Consider the following 22,855-nt stretch of genomic DNA (forward strand, 5'->3'; position numbering starts at 1 on the left):
TGACATTGTCCTGCTGAAATTGGCATCCAAGCATCCAATGGCTGGATTCATATGTTGCTCCAACACCTAGATTTTGATTCAGCATTAACGGTGCCTTCATAGATTTGGATTTCAGTCACTAGTGCAGGAACTGAAAACTATTTTAAATTCTGTGTTTCGCACCGGTCCACCTTATATGAGGCCTGGAAAAGAAGAAGTGTTTCTGGATCTTGGCACAGTATTGTGCAAAAGAAAAGAACCAACTATGTCCAGAAGAACAGAATCAGCGTTCTGGGATTTCCTTTCCTGGATGATTATATGTTGCTAGGAAAATGGGGGGAAAAGGGAAATAGGTGCAACGATTTATTGAAACATGTGCAAACATAAATGGACAATACAGTAAAATTGTAATTAGAGTTACATATCATAGATAAGAAAATGTAGAATCTGCCCTTTACATTAAATAAGTACATTAGGTCAATTGCTGTCAATAGGAAATGAGCACACCCATAGATCCATGATGAGCGGTTATTGTGGGTGTATCAACCATTATACCGGAATAGATTTTAGATTAGACACCAGCAGAAGATGATAAGCACTGCAGAACATGGCCAATGTTAGAGGCAAAAAAGCAAATGCCATCAAATTTTCTTTCTCAGGAAATTAGAAAGTAGAAACCTCGCCCAGATATTATCTGAGCTGCAGCAATGAGCTGCAGGAAATTTTGCTATATTTGTATTTTTAAGTGGAGATATTTGTATTTATTACAGGTATTTTGTTACATTTTGAGTCTGTAATAACTGGCAATGAGTGTTGCATTTAAATCTAGACTTTGACCAGTCAGCAGTGGTTTTAACCTTGGAACTGTCCCGTGGACGCCATTTCTGCCTCTTTCTTATTGTTGAATCATGAACTCTGACCTTAACTGAAGCAAGTGAGGCCTGTATCTCTTTAGATGTTGTTCTGGGTTCTCTTGTGACCTGGATGAGTCGTCGATGCGCTCTACGAGTAGGTTCACCTCTGTTCCAGGTTTTCTCCATGTGTGGATAACGGCTCTCACTGTGGTTCACTGGAGTCCCAAAGTGTTAGAAATGGCTTCATAACCCTTTCCAGACTGATAGAAGTCACTGACTTTGTTTCTCCGCTGTTGCTTTTTGAGATCTTTCAGCTTACTTCACTTGGTTTCTGTTTAATTCATGCTTTCACAAGGGAAGACGATTAGTTTTCACTAGCTTTTATTTCTTAAATAAATGAAATTATCATGTAAAAGCTGTATTTTGTATTTACTCTGGTTATCTTTGTCTTACATTAAACTTAAAAAAAGTGACAAATATGCAAAAAAGAGAAACAGAAAGTAGGAAGGGGCAAATACCTTTTTTCACAGCACTCAGGGTTCAAAGTTATCAAGATTGACTCCAAGCCCATATATTTTACTGCATTCAGTTACTGCAGTTGCATTTTTGTTGCATGCGAAAGCATTTACACAAAATTAAACTGAGCTTGAACCACTCCAATAATTCTTGTTCCAGGACTCGTTAATTGACTAGGAAATACACACAAAACTGTTTTTCTGTAACTTCATTGTAAACACGAGAGACTGCTTCTGTAAGCTGTCTGTTTATAACTATGTTAATGACCAAAACTAGAGTAAAAAAAAAAGAAAGATGGCTCTTTCTTTGTAACAGGAATGAGAAAAATGAAAGATATTAACTATGCGTCAAACAGGAGGTCTGCGTATGAGGCCAGCTCAGAAATAAACTGGCATTTTTACATTTTTATGTAACGAGTGTGCTCATTAGTGATGCTTTTGATAGCATCTCATATAAAAGAGCTTCAGCACCAGCTTATTAATGTATTGGTTGGAATTACGCAAAACAAACTGATTCTCAAATACCAGGAAATGAAAAGAACGGCACACAAACCAGACTAGATAAAATAAGTTTTATTAGTTTTTCCTCACTGTGCTGCATATTGAAGTCCAACACGGAGAAGCCAAAGTATTAACAAGGTGCCCCTGAAGACAAAAGCATGCCAAAATGTGTCTGAGAAGTCAGAAATGAAGAAAAAAACAAAATCAAGTGAGAGTTACAAAACAATATCAGGAGCTTAATGCCCACCGACAGCCACCCAAAGGTTATTAGTGCTCATTAAAAAGTGCCAGAGGGATAAGAGAGCCGAGAAAGTACAACAACTGCAGTTCGCTGGAAATAAATAACTTGTGGGAGTTGAAAAAAAGAGAAAGGAAAAACAAAACAATATTGCTTCTAATACGGTTAAAGTGCCATGAATGTACACCATCCATGCAATCCTTTCCAAGGCACTTGGGCTGAGTGAGCCAAACCAAATAAGAGCAGGCTGACGAGCACAATTAGGTTATGAGACATGATGACAGCAACGATAATCAAAACGCTCTCACAACAACTCATAACTTAGTAAACCAATAAAGGCAAAATGACAAAACAACTTCCACATTATCATATCGCATTACACAACGTGATCGAGCGGATCATTATTAGCATTCCTTTCATATAATGTTCCCTTTGTGAAGCTGAGATGAAGTGTATAAATGCTTGATGGAGAGAATTTAATGAGACTTTGGTTTCAGCGTGCGGGAACAGGCGGCAGTCATGTCAGTGTCCTCGGCTGCTTCCCCCTCCTCGAAAACAGGCACTTTACCCATTACTCAAAATAACAGGTGGTTCGGAATCAAAACAGCTTCTGGTGCGCTGTGAATAATCGCAATCGGAAAGCTTTCGGGCTACGAGAGAACAGTGTAAACGGCTTAAGAAGAATCAGTCTGCTGCCACACGTGTAAACAAATGCACGCGGGATGGGAGCTCGATCGGCGGGCACCTTTCCAAGCTGATGTGACCAAACCAACCCCGCGCTGATCTGTGGTAATACAGCATTTAAAGGAGGAAAGTGAAAACGTTTATACCGCGGCGCTGCACAACTTTAACATTATAATGATAACGAGAAATGAGAGTCTCTGCATGGACACGTTCAATAAACCCCCAACTGCATAAAGACTTAAGCGTCACACATCTGTCCTCTCCTGCTAACTACCTCCTCTGCTGGGCTGAGATTAAATGAAAGATATAGATTTTTATCCTAACCTAATAATCCCTATGAAAGCCTTACATAATTCAAATATCCTTTTTTTATGAAGACACTGGCTGGAACTCGATATTAGCATTGAAAAGCTGATTCATATAAAGTCTCCATTTAAAGAAATTCTACTTATTTTATTACTTATCAGCTTATAATAATAATATTCATAATAATAATCACTTCAAATCCTCTTTCCTCAATTAAAGTGAAACTATAAAGCTGAAGTTTTAGTTTTTACTTTGTTTTTAACACCTGAAAGAACTTTAGATTTTCCAGAAGATAAGAGAACGGATGAAAATCCCTTTATTTATCTGCCCATCAATCACACCAGCAGTGCTACGATAAATTAGATATTCATAGTTTCTCATTAAATAACTTTAATAAGTTTCCTTATTCTTTTAGTTTTGATAAACAACTTGGCAAAACCCCCACATATTAGCAATGCAATCTGTCGTCATGAGAGCTCACTACATAAATATAATATATAGTATATCTGCGGGTGTCTATCTGCACTCCTTTAATAGCCGTCGCACACAGTCGAGAACATTACCGAGCTAATGTGTTATATGTGAAGAGACATCCGAGTATCTAAGAAAATCAAGTTCACTCAAATCGCCTTTTTCATCACAGTGAGAGCTCTGTCAGAAACAATCGTTCCTTCCTGCTTTCAGAAGTATGAGCAGGCCACAAGAGCGATTAAGCTGAGGTCTCAACGCAACACAAAGTGTGGACTCGAAGGCTATTTTAACTAAGACATGTAGGCGGCTTCAGAAGGCATGAGTCAACTCCACGATGACCTCTCCCTCTCCAGAACTGGCGTTTATTTGAAGAGGCTGGGAGAATGAAGCCGCTTTCATCATGCAGGCTTTACCTGCTTCCGTACAGTAGTACGCCCACACGGCCAACGTGAGGCTTGGACTGCCGTTTGTTTCCTTCATAACGACTGGAAGTTTGGCTGAGATGCAGAGGGGCTGTGAGAGATCCTTAATGGAACCAGTAAGCACCTGATGGTCTAGCAGCCACTCGTTACCTTTAAAAAAACAAAAAACAAAACAAAACAGGAAGTGATGTCAAAGGACGTCCAACTTTTATGTACAGTGTACATGCCTTGCTGGTAAACTGGTAAACTCAGGCCAGGCATTAACCTCAATGTTACTTTGAGATGAAGCACCCAGTTAAGCATTGTTGCAGCACTCTGCACAGTCTCCCCCAGCGGCTTAGCGCACACTAGCACTGCTCAGGAACCTTTCCAGATACCAGTCTGATTGGTAGTTCTATCTCAACTCTGTAAGGATATGCTTCCAAAGTCTAGGACACTCTCAGAATTCCAGTATTGTGTCCAGAATTGGCCGGGCAAGGACTAATCTGGACTTTGCTTTGGGAAATATGAAGGAGGCCATAAATTTTGGACTTTTCATCATCAGCGTTTCTCTATCATGTCAAAAAGAAAAACAAGACTTTTTTTATACTCGCATACAATCTTTTTCTGGTATAAAGACATATTCAGGTTTAAAAGTGTGGTTAAACTCCTGTATAGTGACAGACAGTGAAGTTTACTTGTCAGGCACACTGAATATTGTGGGCTGTCCACGATGAACCCACAGATCCACTTCAAGAATGACATAAACTAAGCTCAATCCCCGGTTTGGTCACGTGTCCGCCTTAGTTCATCCATGTTTTGAAAGAACAGATGGCTTTGAATGAGAATAGCTGGCTGGCATCTCGATTTATTGCTGAACGTAGTGGGGTGCAGCCAGAGTGGTAGGGCTGACTCAAGCCTGCACAGTAAAACAGTCCCTCTGAAATATTAGGCCAAACTCACATATCCTTACTAAATCAAATAAAGAGTGGTTGAAGACATTCATTTTCTGAAACACAGGGAATATTTTTAGACACAAGTACACATCTGAAGCGACACGACCACTGAAAGATAAATGAAAGTCGAAAAGAATCACCGGAGCGTCAGCGGTGAGAAAATATCACGCCACAGAGACCACAGAACCCAAGCCAGCCGAGATTAATGAAGCTGATGTCTAACGCTGGGTCCCAGGGAAGCCATTTCTAAAAAGCCACTAAAAAAACAATTTAGATCTGGCGTGCACTTCTAAGTTGATCCATTAAAATCCCTGCCTCTGCTCTGATCTGATCAGCATAAGTCTAGACTGGGTATAATGGGACAGCGGGGGATCACATAACATAGCCTGGTAGCTAATTATGTGAACCAAGGCATGTCGTCTTATCGAAATGCTCTAAAAATAGCCTGCCGTTATCGAGGATTTCATGCTGCAGCGCTCAGGATGATGGAAACACTTTTGGTGCAAACGTAATGAACAGACCACAACTGTCACTAACATCACATCACATAAAAATAAAATCAAAAAAAAAAATCACGTATCAATCGATCCTATGGTCAACACTACAATCTGAGAGAATTAGACTAAACCTCTTTAGAATATAAAATCATAAATTAAGCCATCCACGCCTCGTACCTCCTCGCTGGTGGTTTAAAAGAGCTTTGAGTGATTTAAGTATTTGTCTTTGTTTTAGCTGCGAACTATAAATTCCAGGTGTGGGCTGGCAGAGTGAGAATCTGCTTGTTGAACGGTGAAAACGACGTGCAGGCAGGTTAAGCATCCTTCACTTTTTGACAGATCAGAGACCAAAATAAAGTTTTGTAGGAGAGAATTAGAGGCTTCACTCCACAACGCGCTCATTCTAAGCACAGGGAGGACGTTTATGCTGCAGCCCTGACTCTGGTTGGTTACCCTGACGAACAGAGAAATAACTTGAGGAAAAGCATGCATTTTTTTTTTTCAAACAAGCTGTTATACAAAGCAGCTGCTGTAAGCTGCCTCCTCACTGCTCTGCCACCTAAATCCTTCCACTTCTGGTTCCCAGCAGATATTTGTGAAGTCTTTGCCAAACACTGCTGGGGTTTTAGAATTCAATTAACCTCTCACCTGAACGGGAAAAAAAGTCCAATCGAAGCTTAGGCGCAGCAGATCTGTCAGTCCTCGGGTTTACACACATTACAGTGATGTCTGTAGGCTGCTGCTTTAGTGCTTTTCTTCAGCCAACACGCAACAAAATAATTAGCTTGCATTAGTCTGGCCCAGCAACACAATGGAAATACAGCATGTCTGACTAACTAGCTTAGAAATTACAGTAATAATAACAAAAAAAAAAAAGCCTAATTTCTGTGTCACAGCATCATGTAATTTTACCAAATAACTAATACAGTCAATCAGCTTCGAAAGGTTTTTGCTTTAAAGTGAGCTGAAGGTTCTCAATCAAGTCACAGAAGAATTACTAATTTTTTATATGCAGTGGTTAGCACTTTTCCCGCACAGCAAGAAGCTTCCTGGTTCAAATCTCCAGTGATGCTGGGGCCTTTGGTGCTTGCAGTTCGCATGTTTTCCCGGAGCCTGCCTGCGTTTTTCCAGCTTTTTCCCCACAGTCCAAAAACATGCACAACAGGTTAACTGGTGATTCTAAACTGACTGTGGATGTACAGTACTTACTAAAGAAGCATTATATAAATGAGTGTTTATAAGTGCTCTTTAGTTGAAACTGAGAAGTTGAATTTTGTCAACATTATCTCAAAATCAAAAACTTTTCGTGCAAAACTTTACTTAAAATTCCAAGTGTGTCCCTGTGAACATGTGCAGCTGTGTGGCAGAAGCTCATGGATGTAACATCAGTGACAGGATGAGGTGTCAATGATGGTCAAGACATCTTTCATGGGCATGAAGGCTAAACATGCTCAGAACATTTACATGCATGATACTTCATGTAACAGTGACTGAACTTTGTCTCACCCTCTGCTGAGAGTGCCCAGCAGCTGGGCGCCTCTTCAGTGAGTTTGGTCCCTTCTGGAAGTGACAGTGTGACAGACATGATGACAGTCTGGCCCGCAGTCACCGCTACTGGCGGCATTTCTTTCCTGGCAGCTGATTTAGGCAGCGTGGGGGCTTTGGTCGGACCCGAGGGCTTTGTAGGTACCGAGTCTGTGCACTCGCGGGAGATGGGGAGCTGGATAAAAGAAAGATATGGGTGTTTGGATTAAACAAAAGCAAGGAGAAAGCTACCCTAACTTACAGTGTCCTGTCTTTGTCACCTTTAATTCAATCTCTTCTAGCGCAGAAGCTTTTAGGACAGATTAATTACACAAACGTGTACAAAATGTAAAGCACTTTCTCAAGGTTGGAACCACACTTTTCCTAAATACACACACGCACACACACACACAGGCAACGCACTCACCAGCGAGACAGTCTTGGAGGTCAGGTCCAGCACTTTGACTTGGTGGTTGTTGGTATCGGCCACGTAAAGCAGTTTTCCGCCGTCACCGACACAGATTCCTCCGGGTTCATTGAAGCAGGATTTGTTAAACTCTGGACCCAGAGTATCTCCAGCATCTCCTGTTCCTGCTAATGTGCTACACTGCTTTGTTTTTGGATCCACCACCTTGATCTGAGGAGAATCACACGCACACACACACACACACACACACACACACACACAGACACACACACACACACACACACACACACACACACACACACACACACACACACACACACAAGATGTTGGTTATCAAAAAAAAAAATTTCCTTCCTGGAATTCAAAAGGAGTTTTAACCACTTTGGCATGAACTCAGTCACTTCAAGGAACTCATTACAGAACATAAGTGTTAAATTTGCACAGTACATCTTTAAAATGCAGCCTTGGGACAATCATCTGTTACCTTGTGGTTGTAGGAGTCGGCTACATAGAGCAAGTTTTGTTCGGAAGCCCAGGCAACACCGAGAGGATGCTGGAGTTTGGCATCCACCCCTTTCCCGTCCATATCCCCAAAAGCAAAAAGGTTCTGTTTTGAACAATACAAAACACTGGTTAGAGAAAAAAACATATTATCGACTAAAATTACAAAACACCCTTAACTGCATTGAAAACGAGACAGGAAACTGAAGAAAGCCGAAGCCTTTTCTATCTTATGAATGATGAATTTTATACATAAAAAGATTAAGACTGTGAGATAAATCATTTTATTTTTTTGTGTGTGCCATGATTCATTTGAAACTAGCATGACCAAACAGATAATCCCATCAACAACCAATTTGTAAGACGCTGTGATAACATTTCGATAAATTGGTTATAATTTTGTATCAGCTCTGTAAATAACAACAGCAACAGAAAAGGACCATGATAACAATCTTCAAAGTCTCATGATTCTCCTGGCTCGCTGACTAAACAGCTACAAGGTGTTTACAACAACAAATCCTTGGAAATGTAAAATCCACTGAGTGAAAGCCAATAGGTTTAAATCCATTATCTAACTGCACAAGTGTGAGCTTGAAACATCTCAGCAACCCAACCAGACTTCAGCTGAAGAACGAGGTAAACAGAATTTGGTCGAGTTCAAAAAGGAGCTGGAGGACCTGGAGCATGCTCGTAGATGTTCTCAACATTAAAGGGGTTGTGCACCATGAATTCACCTCCCAGACTTGAGAATTTGCAATGCAGACAACCTAGACTGAAATGGGGAAAAAACGCAATCTTCAGTCACTGGTAATTAAACTAGCTAGATCCAGCTACGTGCAGCTTCATCCTCTACCCCCTGAAAATGGAAATCAGTATTTTGTTGCATGTGGCAAGACGACAGTAATCAGAAGAATGGTTGCCAAGGATGCAGAATTATTCTCGAGTGTGAATAAAGTGCTTTAAATGCTCAACTACAGTAGAAAAGTGTTACATAAGAAACAGTCCATTTACTATCAAAGACATGAAGTCAGCCGCCACATCAGAAGCAGTGCAAAAAAGATGCTGAATCTAAAATCAGATACGTTTTTTGATTTGGAAAATATGGAAAATAGGATGGAAAATAAAAGTCTAGCTTTTATTTTTATTTTAGTTAACTAAAATGTTTTTTCATCTCTACTTTCAGTTTAGTGTTAGCTAACTGTAATAACCTTACACTGGACTGCTTTGGGAAATGTCAAGGTGGGCATATATTTTGGACTTTTAACCATTTTTTCACCCGTTTTACAGCTTTTTCTACTGATAAACACCCCTCCCATGGCCATTCATACTACACCAAAGTAATAAAATAATAGAAAAACAGTTGTTCCCGTTTTCCCACCATCTACTGTAGAAATGTATGTATTTTTTCACAACAGATCCACAGTAAAAAAAAAGAACATTTTAAGAGTTGCACTGACAGATTTCTTTCACATACTACATCAGTGTTTCTCTCTCATGTAAAAAAACAAAAAAAAAAACAACAACACTGTTTTTTGTCATACTGTCTGTTATTATATTAAGATATCTCCAGGATTAAAGGTGCAGTTAAATCTCTGCACGGTGACTTACTCTTTATGTGTCCACAGTGTAAAATGAGTCTGACATCTCTGCTTTAGCTCAATTTGACAACTGATATTACTGTAAAAGTGCAAACATGAGAGGACGCCACCTCAGCTTCAATACTGTTTGGCTGTTCTAGATCAACTCCTTAAACATCTGTGGGCAGCTAATAGTTTCTCCCGGCTCTTCACCATGTTAAATAAACTGTATATGACTCTCTAGTTAATTACTTCCTGCTCTCATGGGGACTTACAAGCTTGTGACTTTCCAAAAATACACCAGTGCGGCAAGACAAAGAAACTACAGCAGAGCTGCTGTAAGGGCATGAAGGTATGCACCAACATTGTTTTTCCTTTAGCAACAAACAAGAGGGTCTGTGTTTACTTGTTTCTCTTTAAAGGAAAAAAAACCCATATTTTTATGCATACAAAAATAGCCCTAAACTCTGCGTGAGTGCCTAACAATGATTCATATTTGTGCAACATTTTTCTTCATAATTGTCCTAATGTTTTGTGTGGCTGGAAATGTGGCAGACTAATGTGCAGGTTTCACACTGTGTGTTTTGCGTTGATGTATGGTGACAGAGCCAAGCACAGGACACATCATCATTGAAAGTGCCGCACAAGGTTATTCTGCTCCTACAGTCTGCTTCGGAAATGGACTTTTAATTTGTCTCCACAAGTTCATCTGCGCTGGCTTTTTCTTTCTATAAGAAGTTCACCTTTTAAAGTAGCAATAAAAATGGACAATATGGCAAACAACAAGTTGATAAATTATGTGCACTATATCATGCTGGTCTGTGAAACTTCATTAAGAGATGCTGTAACTGTTTGTTTCAAACCACATGAGCATTATAACTGGAAATAAGGATACTTGAAAAGGTATCTAGCAGAGGGAAGATGATGATGAATGGTAAATAAAGCTTTTTTTACACTATTAATTCATTCTTCCCCCATTTACTGTACACCCACCAGTGGGTCTCTCTCTCCTCCGACCAGCAACTTGACGGCTCCATCCTTCAGCGCCAGCGTTCGGATGGTGCTGCTTTCGCTATCAGCCACATACATGCAGCTCCAGGGCTCCTCTGGGGCTAAAGCCAGGCCTGAAGGCTGGGCAAAGCCTGCCTTGTGAGGGTAGGCGTTGTTCCGGTTCTCTTCGTTGCCGCTGCCCGCCCATCGCACACAAATCCCTGCCTTGGACTCGCTGTTCAAATGGCAAGACAATGTCATTAAATACTAGAATGCACTTCCTGATGGACAGAGTTCCAAAAAGGAGAAAATCTGTTTGTTTTTTGTTTTTTTTAATAAAAACAAGACTGAGATTTTATCTCCTGTTTATTTGCGGTAATTAAAAAAGATTATTACATAATGTGACCTCCTGTGAAACTTCCGACCACGGAAGACACACAAGAAGAGGAATCCATTTTCACAGTTTTAAAAGGAGAATTACAACCATGTCATTATATTATCAGAATATGTTTCGAAGCGGCCATGGCAGTCATGTACTGGTCTCTCACCTTCCTTTGGGCAGTTTTCCATCAGCTAGGAACAAAGCCCAGATCTGGTGAGTCCCTGCCATGGCTATCCACAGCACGTTGTCTTCATCGCCGCCTACACATGAAAATAAAACGCAAAAAAACCCCACAGGATAAATATGGGAGCAGGAACTGGTGTCAGTGCTCTTGGCCATCTACCAGTCAGCCTCAGTATCATTCAACAACTACTGTGATATTTGTCCTTCGTTGTTGAGCTATGTTCTTGAGGTGTGTTTGGGACTACAGTCTGCTCAAACACAAGGACAAAATGTGTTTTTTTCAAAGTAAAAGTAAGAAATAGATTTTTTTTTTCCAGGCAGCAAAATTATTTTTGCAAACTCCCCCTCTCCCGATCTGCTGATTGCTCAGCGTCAGAACTGAGTCAAAATATGGAGCCGTGCAGGTTTAAGACACACAGCAGCCTCTCTGACAAAGGCCATATGCACTCAGCAGATACAATACTGCCACTGTGATGAACGCACAAGCCTTACAGACATGCACGATCTCTGTTGTATTTTTAATGCGGGGCAAAGTTCAGCCTTTCTTGATCAAAACGGGTGGACTGTCAGGGATACATACTTGACTCAAAGCCAGTCTAGCACTTTATAGTTCAAAAGGTGTGGGATCCTCTTGATTTGGTTGAATAATTTATTCATCCACATCTTGAATAAATCATGAATATGTGGATGTGTGTTTGGACGTTCTCTCAGAAGACAATGTCAGGGTACATCCATACTAATAAGAGTTTTTTTTTTTTTTTTTAAACACTCACTGTTTAAACCATACGGGTGGTGTTTAAGGAGAGATTTAGTCAGAACAGGCAGAACCTGAAAACATCTTTGCTTTCTGACTGGGTCAATGAAGCCAAAATATTAAACACACACATTTACTTAATTTCATCTTTTGAATATGCCTCTCCCATGTAATTGATAACGCTCTTCATATCACTCTGGGTTGATGTATTTGCTTTTCCATGAGTCCCAATCTGTTTTCTGCTGCCATGAACACCTTCTGTGTGTTGCTTTGAGTAACAGTTCCCCATCTTTCTAGGTCCAAGCAAAGAAATCTTTGTTTTATTTTTGCTTCCTTCATAGTATTTTCTTCAAGCACCCAGCCCTTCACTTCCTGTTTACCATGGTAAATGCATACCTTTCCCAGGGATGTTAGCACAGACAGAGAGTACTTGCAAAATTGAGCCATTTGGTACTTATAGAAGTGCCGAATGGCTCATTTTTATGGAAATTATTTTAATATTAAAAGACTGCTTTAAATTTTAAATGTATTAGTCAGGGTGTACTGAAGTTAAAGGTTCTGAGACCAGCTTAAAACCAGCTGGCTGTGGCGTAAATCAACCTGAGGCAAAAAATTTACTGCGGTAGCCCTGAAATCTTCTATGCTTAACACTTTCAATTAAGAAGATTTGTATAAATCACACAAACACATACCTCTACATTATGAATCGTTGAGAACAGCGCTTGCCAGAGGCAAAATAAACACCTCTGTCCAGACATACAGTTTCATTCTTTGTTTCTTTTACTGAAGGACACAATTTATGGGGACAGTTTCCTTCAAATGCAACCGCAAGATCTTACAAGAGGTGTTTAATGTTCAAGAAAAAAAAATTAATTAAATCAGTCTGCTGGTAACAAAGTAACAAACAAAGTAACAAATTTAGTTTGTCACATTTTTAAATCACAAGGAGAGCAAATAGATAAACAAACTGACTTGTATTTTTCTCCTAGGGTGAAGAAAAATAGATAATCAATGTGGAATAACAAGTGTATATGAGAGTCTGAGCTGACTGATTATTAATCTAAATTCCACATTAATGACGCTTCATGACAACAAGATATTCACCAAAAAGAGTTTAAAAGAAAAAAGATTCCCACTTGAATTTAAAAATAAAAGTATTGTATGAAATTAATAAGCTATTAATAATCAAGTGTATAAATAAATGCTCAAGAGAAAATAATTAAAAGGCAGGGATAAGGAGGATTTGATGTTTTAAGGAGAAATAGAAGTTTTATATTACATTGTATAAGTGTAAACGAATGTGTCATCTAGTGTATTTGTGCCCTGAATACTAAAAGCTTGTTTTGAAGGTGAATCTTCTAAGACTCATACAAGGCAGAAAGGCAATTAAAGTTCCTCACTGGCAGTGCCAAGCATCACATCCCAAGGAGAGCTGATTGGCTGCTGTGGTCCCATAGCCCCGCCCTCTTTGTCTGTCCCTTGAGTGCCTACTCCAGCCAGAGTGCTGACTTTTCCCTCTAACAGGTCGATCTACAAACAGATGCAGACACAGATGGTTTATTATTATTATTTATTATGGTTGATAAATATCAACAAAGACTTGAAAAAAAATACTTTTTAAAACTAAAATTATTAAGACAACCTTTCGAATCAAGTGGTTTTCCGTGTCAGCCACGTATACAGTGTCCCCTTTAATGGCCACACCCTGAGGGGAGTTAAAGGAAGCTTCAGACACGTCGCCATCTTTTCTCCCGCTTTCAGGCCCTGTGACAAAAGGAAAAACCCAGCACTGATTAAAGCTTTCGATCACTTAAAGGTAATAATAAGCTCCAAATATTTATTTTTCATAATAAAATTCAGACATGTCAATATTAAATTTTTAAAAAATGAATCAGAGTGGAATAATTATTTTTTATTCATGACTATTCGTATGACAATTATTGCTATTTAGTCTCAGCAAAGAAGAAACTTCCTTCTTTGCTGAAACTAAATAGGAGAAAACTTCAGAATCACGTCACGCTCTGCAGCTCGGCAAACCTTTCTTATGCGTGCACAGAGCTGATGTCAACAACACAAAAATAAAACCAATCCTCAATTTTCTCTCCTCATTTGTCCACTCTAGGTCAGTGCCAGTTCCCAGCATGTACAAGTCCCTGCTGCTGCCAACCTCTCTGCTGGTCTGGGGACATCAGCCTAACTGCCATGTGGCTCCTCTGAGGGTTGTTGAGGCAGTTGCATAATGCTAAAATGTCATCATTGGCTAAATATTGCTGTTGAACTTTTACAGATCTCACTTATTACAACACAATAGTTTTTGTATTTAATGGCCATCTAAATTGGAGCTCGTTACATCATGCCCATTTGTTGTTGTTGTTTTAAAAATGCATTGGTGTGAAGTCTCTTACCTCCTATGACATGTAGCAGGTCTCCAGTAGAAGACACCACCAGTATTCTGTGATGTCCTGTGTCTGCTATGACAAGCCTTTTAGTACTGTTGTCTATAGCCACCTTTCCAGGAAAAGAAAGGATGCTGGGTGGCAGGGCGTCTTTGTACAGCTTGATTCCCACTGTGTGAGCCTTGAGCAGACCACGCACCCCATAATAACGCAGAGCGCAGTCAGTGAAAAGCATCAGCCTGTCACGGTGGCCCTCACCCACCAGGGAGAAGAGCAAGTTGCCACGTGGTCCAAGTAGGACCAGCGTGGGCCAGCAGGAGATCTCCAGTTCATGCCAGAGACTCGCCTCGCTGTCGTTTACCACGGGGTGGCAGATGTCGTAGCGGAGCACAGCGCTTCGGATGTTGTCCAGGACCTTTGAGAACATGTGCAAAAATGGTGATGAGTTCAAGTGTTGTCCTTCAATAAGGCTCCACCTGAATTTATCAAAAAGTTCAGAAACTTTTCCAAGTCTTTTAGAAAAGTCTGCATGTAGCAAAAACGTTACAAAGCTCTTACTTAGTGATTTAACTATCCCCCCAAATTACAGGAGCACAAAATACTGGTATTCAGGACAGCCCTTTTATAAGTAAAGCTTTTGCTGTTAAGTTGAAAGTCATCTTTTAAAAGACTAACTGCCCTTTACAATGATTTTAAACAACACACAGGTTGACACATTTTGTATCAAAACACCCAGATTTTTAAACGAGTGAAATGCTGAAACATGACGTACATCATTTTTTGAAGATTAAAGGTTTAATTGTAAAGAAGCTCTGGATTTCCACTTTTAGTTTAAGCTTTGGATTTCATCTACATTTTTAGTTAAGCAGGGTAAACCAACATAAAGATCTATTCATGAAAAGCACATAATTTCAAAGATTAGAAAAGTGGGAAAATCTGCAAGAGACATTTCAAAAACATCGGGCACATCCAGTGGAGCAATATGGAATGTCCTGAAAGAGACGGAAACCACCGAAGTACTGACCAACAGGCATTTAAACAGGCATCCAAGGAAAACAGGGGCAACTGATGACAGAGACAAATGGTGAGAACAGTAAAGAAAAAAATAAATAAAATAAAAGTGCATAACATTATGAACAACCGCCAAAGAAAAGTGGCGAAGATTAACAATATAGAGGTCTTACTGCAAAACACAAACTGCTTATTAGCTGTAATAAAAAACTGGCAAAAATGTGCAGAGAAGAGTCAGTTGGAGACAGTTTGGGACCAAAGGCTTCTGGACTTACGAAACAGCGATTTCAACTGTGAAAGTGCTTGAAAGTATGAAGAAAGAAGGCATCTGTTCATGATCCTAAACAATAAAAGCTCATCTGTGCAGCATGGTTGAGGTTGTTTCATGCCCTGGGTTTACATGGCCGCTAATGGAACAAGCTAACACATTTTTATCGAGAATCTCCTGATGATCACGATGGTAGTAACAGAGTAATTGCCTACATCTACAGAAACACTTTGTCTTCTGACTTACGAAGAAATGCATCCATACATTTGGCCACATTATCGACGGGAGATTATTTAGGGTTTTGGAGTCAAAAATCCAAATTTGAATCCATATGAAAATACATTTTACCTCCTGAAGAGAAGACTGAAGAAGCAAAACCCCACAGACCAATAAAGAAACAAGAAATATGATGCAATTGCATATTGATGCATATTGATGCAGTTATTGCAAACATGGATGCAGTAATCAAATATGAAATATTTTGGCTTTAAGTTACTTGCAAAGATTGCAACACTTTAACTGGGAGGTTTAATACAATGATACCATTATACCATTACCAACTTATTACTGTGATATTACCCATTTATTACAAACTATAACAGGGTACAGAGCCCATCTATGGAGAGCAAATTACATATACAGTTTTTCTGCATCAGAACGCTACAAATGACTTTCCACGAGCTTAGATATCATTGTAAACCATATAATATCCAGATATTTTGTTGTTTTAATTTGTAAAACTTTGCCTGCCTGTTTGTTTTTGATAAAAAGTAGGGTAAGTACTATGCATATGAAGCATAATTTATTTCCTCACAGTTGGAGAGTACAGATTATTCCCCTGCCAAGTTGGCAAAAGATTTCATTAAAAAAAAACAAACAAAAGGGAGCCAATAGCAGAATATTAAGAGGAATATCTGAAGAACAGAGTTTCTGGTCCGGGATTGATAAAGAAAGTAAGTTCTTGCAATTTTTATATGCTGCCAAAATCTTATTCTCCTGTTTGTATACAGGTATAAAACTTCAAATTAACACCCTGGCTCCTACAGCCCTCTTTTTACTTGGAGTAATTTAAACAAAGTATAAATTCATCGGTATACATGTAGATACTTTTGAAGTATTAAAGAAAAAAAAAAGCAAAAGTTTCCCCTAAAAGTTTCCAAAAAACCCAAAACATACCTTTTCATTGGGGAATTTGGCAGAGTGCACACCAACAATAACCAACCCATCTGAAAAAGAGATTAAACAGCGAACAGTGAGCGTTTAGGCAGAAAGGTGTTGCATAAGACACACATGTCACAAACGTACATGCAAAGATGCACTAAGCACAATGATTTTTCCACTGTAAAATTTAAGAGACCTTCTATGTAAACCAACCAACCCTCAAGCATAACACATTGCAGGTTTAAGTGAGGTTTCTGGAAAAGCCATTTCTCAGTAATCATCAGAGATAAGTAAACACTATGCTTATTATACAGCTAAAGACAGAAAGTGGTTATAATTTGTGACTTTGTACAAGGGCTGCAGACTTTCAAATGTTATGCAACTGAATTGCCTAGAACTATGAATGTAACAGGCTGGTGATGTTATTTTAAACACATGCTTTTGTGGCACTAAAACTCTCCAAAGAGTCCATAGATAGCAGATATCTTGATTAGTTTCCTTCCTTCCTTACAATCATTATAAAACTCTCTATCGAAACAGTCACTTTTGTACTTCTGTCATTCCTTAAATCAAAAACTCGACAATACGCTGGGTAAACAGAGCCCGAGCGGAGCGGCAGAAAAGTCAAAGCTACCTTGTCGCTCTGAAAATGCTTTATTCACAGGGAATCGAGCGTGATCACAGATTTTAAAAAATAAAAAAGATTTCTAACAAGTTTGATTTTGTGCAGTTTCTACTATTTACAATTTGATTGCATGCAACTGTACACAGAGCAAAACAACTTTCTAAATGGAAAAAAAGACTTGTTTTCATTAATAGAGTTACACAAGAAACAGCAAAAGAGCAACTTTCAGTGACAAGGCACTTTCAAAACACTACACACTATTTATTTAAAAAGGCGTGAATCCCATGTTTAATTTCATTATAAGGCACTGATTTGAGGGAACTAAAAGCTACAGCAAGTTTTCTGATATCTTGTTCCAGATATATGGAGCATAAAACTCTATGTGGCTTTTTCACTTTAGATTTTAATCCCAGGGACAGCCCTGAGCTGTTCAGGGCTTTAATAACCAACAAATTACAAAGCATCTAAAAACTATACAGTTGCATTAGTTCATATTTTTTAACACACACACACAAAAAAAACGCATTTCATAAATGAACCCCACCAACGCTCAAACTCGACACGGTCTGCAGCGGATTTCGTCACCCGCGGCCTCTGCCAAGCAGCGTAGCGCCGGCACAGATTGCAGTGACGATGGGTGGGTCGGGGTGGACTGTGGAGTGACTGGACAGGGTGGCTCCCACACCTCAGTGACAACAGCAGCAAACAGAATGTACCCATAGCGGTGCCAGAGATAAGGCAAGTACGATAATGTGTGGTGGCACTGCAGTCTGCGTGTGTGTGTCTTTTATGTAATGTTCAACTCACAAATGAATTTCAAGTGGCACATCTTCCTCAGATGATACAACATTTGAATGTAAATAAATGTAATGCCTGTTTGTCATCATACAAGTTTGATTATATTTTCAGTGATATCTTTTATGCACTTTCTCATTAGGTCCATGAATCTATTATTTATTGTATGCAGCACTTTGTCTGCACTCCCCTGTAGTTTGTACCTATAACAAGAAAAAAAGAGCTAATTTAATCCTTTTTAAGACCTCTCAAGACTTATAGATAGCCTGTTTAAAGGGCCATTAAAATGCCAGAGATTATGCTTTACATGGAGTTGCTATATATAACTGTTCTCAAACATTATTGCAGCCCTGAACATTTCTAGATATTACTTCAGAGCTGCATGTGAGAATGTAAGGCCATCAGTCATGATTTTAATGCATTTAGGAATTGTGAATGCATAAGTACAAAACAATAAACTACAGAGGGGCAGATGTATGCTGTACCTATGCTTACTTAAACTGAGTCTTGAAAGTATTTTTAGCTACTGTCGCTTCACAGCTGAGATAAGGGTCTACATGCCTAAGGAAAAGAAGCAGTTTCCCTGCTCCAACGAATATGGCCCTGAGATGCTGCTCCACAACACATGACCACAGGACCAATTTAAATCGTGTACCTCCACTGAGGCCCAGTGCAGCTGAAGTGTGACTTTAAGAATACACTATAAATTCCTGCAGTGCTTTACTTGATCTTCCACCCATTCAACAGTAACCAAATAACGAGCAAATTCTATACTTTAAACTGTCCTGTAGCAAGTCAAAGCTAATGGTATAAGCATTTTTTAACCATATTGTTTTTACACACTAAAGACAATGAAACTGAATTATCCTGTATGATGCTGAGCACCATGTGATCTGCCAGTGCCCAATGAGAAACTCACTGCAATGAAAAAATGCAGTTTCTCCAGAATCTATGAGATAATGTCAAGAAATTATACTGTAAGTGACAACATCCATCAATGAAGTGTGTTATGAAAACACACCCAGGTCATCACCTGCTTACACCTTTGCCTTTGGGGGAAGAGATACCGCACCATCAAAACCTGCATAAAGAGACTAAAAAGCAGCTTCTTCCCCGAGGCTGTGGCATCCATTATATGTCGCAGCCATTAGACGATATTGTTATTGTTGATAAATCTCAACCCTAAACCAGTGTAAGTTTTCTAATCTGAGCTTAATAATAAGCTACTGCAAACTCTGAATACACATAACTGAGTCATTGGACTTCATGCAGGAGGGCAGTGGTTAGCACTGTTGCCTGACAGGGTGTTTCCTGGCTTTAGCCCAATACCAAGTGGGATCGCCTCTAGCCTCAATGACCCTAAGCTGGATAAGCAGTTAAGAAAATAAATGGATGGGTGGATGAGTGAATTATTGACCCACACAGGGCACATCATTAATAGACATTCCCATAATTATTTAAAAAAAAAAAAAAGATGTTTAATTATGTTTGGCAACAGGCCCCCGACAAAAGCACAATCTTTTCTGGTTTGAGAACAGTGCTAAAAACCAGCCCCAAATATTTTTGATTTAAATCTTCACTGGGTATGACAGAGCTTGAGGTTGAGTGCCACTGGAGGGAACCACTCATTGTTGCTTTCATTCTTGACGTTTATCATTTCGTTTCAATCTGCCATCGCCTGTCACAGATACAAGCCATTTCACTCACAAACATGATGTTCTTGATAAGGCAGGTTAGGGTTGAAATTCACACGAACTATCTGACTTTAGCTTTTTTTCTTTAGCAATGTGCTGAAATAGATTTACTTGGGAACATCATGCACAAGAACGCACGTCAGATATATTTCCTATCAAACAGGCAAAAGACAAACACGTGAATGAGGAAAGATGGATAAAACATGCTTTTCCAGGATGGCAGATGGATAGATGGAAAAAAATGAATGAATATCAAGCAAAGCATTACGCAGCATTACGTTATATTTAATGTGGACAGCAAGGAAAGCGATGAGCAGGGTTTTTTTTTTTTAAACAATACACAGTTTTTCTACTTTAGGATTTTCCTGGAGCTGATTAAATTAGCTGTATGGAAAGTACCTCGTAGTTAGTAGAGTATGTGCAAACCTTTTACAGAGTGTCTCTTCTCTAGTTGATGCAGGTCAGGAAGGATGTGGATGCAGTTGATGCAGCAGTAAGTGAAGAAATCCAGCAGCACCACTTTACCAGCCAGTTCCTTGTTTAAAGAGAGAGGCCCCTCCGTGTTCAGCCACTCTAAGCCTGGAGCAAATCACAGAGTGGAAAATGATGTTGTCATCTTTTTAATCATGTTTAGTCACGGTGTAGGCAAATGCTTTACACTACCATCCTAGAAGGGCTATGGATATAGTAACAAAACACCTAAAAGGCATATCTGTGGTTGGGCCTGACACAGCGTTTGTGTCACATGGGAGAAAAAGTTGGATAGTTTGATCGATCAAAGCAGTGACTTGAAAGTTCTCGTGGCCCAAGTGTTATGTTAAATACCATAAAAAGTGTTTTTGTTGTAGATTTAGATCAGCTTGTTTCACACTTCTTTCATGTGCACTCTAAATTGTGCCTGATAGCATTTGTCACGCTTAACTCGTGCACATTTGATAAGTTTACTGTCACACTTTACAGCATGGTGACTATCAAAATCCAGTACAGAGTGAAAGAGTAATACCCCTACCTAAATTTTCCATTGATAATCTTCTCAAGACTTAACCTTTCAAAGAAATGTACGAAAGAAGAAGAACAAAACAAATCACATTGATTCATAATCATATCAGCCAATGGGGTACCTATGTATAGATGTGTGCTTTTTTAGTGATGAATCTAGTTAACATTTATTATCTTTCAGTGTTTAGCCCCAAAGGGTTTTTTTGGCTACACAAATCTCCACTTCATCTCCTTTTTTAGATCTCTTAAGTGCACTTCCACACGGTGTTTTGCAAAAAAGCTTCATGACACCTTGTTCTTGTTGATGAGATAATTCTTTAGAACTCCAACAGTATGTTTGAATTGTTGCTGCAGAATGAATTTGGGACCGATCATATGCCTCGCTGTTGGTATGCTGCAGCAGATAAGAATCTACCCCCCCAAAAAGAAACAAACAAAAAAACAAAACAAAACAAAAAATCACATGCATAAAAGATTAGCACAGTACGGAGCAGCTTAAAGGCTCCTTTTCTTCTTTATCTCTGACTGCGTAGAACAGAGTTCAATTAGATAAATTTAGATGAATTCTGAATTAAGAAAAAAAAAAGAAGCACGTGTTGTGGGGACCTTGTTATGTTCACATTGAGCCTTGTGTGACTCTAGCATTTGATGTTCTAACAGTAGATCACCACCTACTGGTGTGGTGAAATATTGTCAATATGCTGCATCCCTCAGCAGCAGACCCAAGTTTCCCACAACTAAACTTTAATTACATTAGCAATTAATTGGGGGGCAATATATACAATATTTAGTTAAATGCATTTGTTTTATTTTTTGTTTAGAATAGAATAGAATAGGATTTGATTGTTTTTATATTCTTATGCATATAAAAGACAAGTGGATGCTGTTCCGACTATTAAAACCAAGGAACCCTGCATGTTCAGTGGCTAACAACTTATGCCCAACAACTTATCCACTTATGTAAACTAGGGCTAATCAGATTGCAAAACATTGACTCAATATGTGAGATGGTGGTAAAGCTCAAAAAGATTTTTAGCTTTCTGACCATTCAAGTACAGAAAAGATCAGATGCACTCCATCTTGTGGATCTAGAGAAAGCATATGACAGGGTGCCAACACAGGAACTATGGTGCCACATGAGAAAGTGAAGAGTGACAGAGAAGTTTGTGAGGGTGGCGCAGGGTACGTCTAAGAACAGTGTGCAGCAGTTGAGATATATAGGTTAAAGTTTCATCAGGGATTGGCTCAGAGCCCCTTCTTGTTTACAGTGGTGATGGATAGGTTAACAGATGAGGTCAGGCATGGACTATGATACTTGCAGACGACACTGTAATCTATAAGGTGTCGAGATAGTGAAGGTGGATGAGTTTAAATACTTTGGGACAACCATCCAAAACAGCGGACAGTGCACAAGAGTGGTAAAGAAGATAGGGTGGAGTGGGTGGAGACGAGTGACTCGGGTGATTTGTGACAGAAGGATAATAGCAAGAATGAAAAGGAAGGTTTACAAGATATTAGTGAGCCCTACTGTGAAGTACTGCATTGACAAATTGACATATTTTACATATTATTAAATTACATGAATGTCTGTAATTTTTCTTCCTCTTCCGGAATAGATAAGGTAGCTAGCTAATTAATTGACAGACTATGAAGAACTTGTGTTTAAGGGTTACAAGGCGTGTGGTGCTGTAACGTTAGCTTTTAAAAAGAAAGAGAGCTCTTCCTAAGTAGACTGCAATTGTCCAACATTCTTAATGTATATATGAATGAACATGCCGAGTCCTGTAGTGACGAGCAGAGTTGGCAAACTCAAGTCAAACTGCTACGAAAGAGAGGCGAAGTGTTTAAGCTAAAGCTCTAACCTGTCTGGAAATCGGGTATCTTCAGGTCCTCTCTCTCGTCTAACTTTTTTAGATATTGTTGAACGAGATCTTCTTTTTCTTGCTGTGTTGCAGCGTCATCTAAGGCGTTATCCAGCTGACTTTGGACAGGAAACAGTGTAGAGACGCTGCACCGGGACGCCATGTTTCAAGCAACAACCAGCTAGCTCGGTAAAGCAGCGAGGAGATTCATACCGCGGATTTCGACACAATAGCAAAAAATGTTATCGACTATAAGGGTTCTAAAAGAGTTTCAGTTTCAATTATCCGAATTAAATACCCTCTA

The 22,855-nt window shown here is 39.3% G+C and overlaps 1 protein-coding gene across 1 annotated transcript; it reads right to left on the reverse strand.

Moving 5' to 3' along the window:
- Positions 1–1,905: 1,905 nt before the first annotated feature.
- On the reverse strand, positions 1,906–22,851 carry nhlrc2 (NHL repeat containing 2). Its single transcript, XM_080871969.1, has 12 exons — positions 22,552–22,851; positions 20,117–20,269; positions 16,592–16,641; positions 14,146–14,551; positions 13,383–13,504; positions 13,141–13,270; positions 10,970–11,063; positions 10,425–10,656; positions 7,838–7,960; positions 7,354–7,563; positions 6,909–7,122; positions 1,906–4,120 (listed from the first exon to the last, which is right to left on the reverse strand). Exons 1-12 carry the CDS (start codon positions 22,712–22,714, stop codon positions 3,858–3,860), a joined length of 2,160 nt encoding a protein of 719 aa, XP_080728095.1. The 5' UTR covers positions 22,715–22,851; the 3' UTR covers positions 1,906–3,857.
- Positions 22,852–22,855: the final 4 nt, after the last annotated feature.

Source organism: Rhamphochromis sp. 'chilingali' (assembly GCF_963969265.1).
Source record: "Rhamphochromis sp. 'chilingali' genome assembly, chromosome: 22".
NCBI classification, from domain to species: domain Eukaryota; kingdom Metazoa; phylum Chordata; class Actinopteri; order Cichliformes; family Cichlidae; genus Rhamphochromis; species Rhamphochromis sp. 'chilingali'.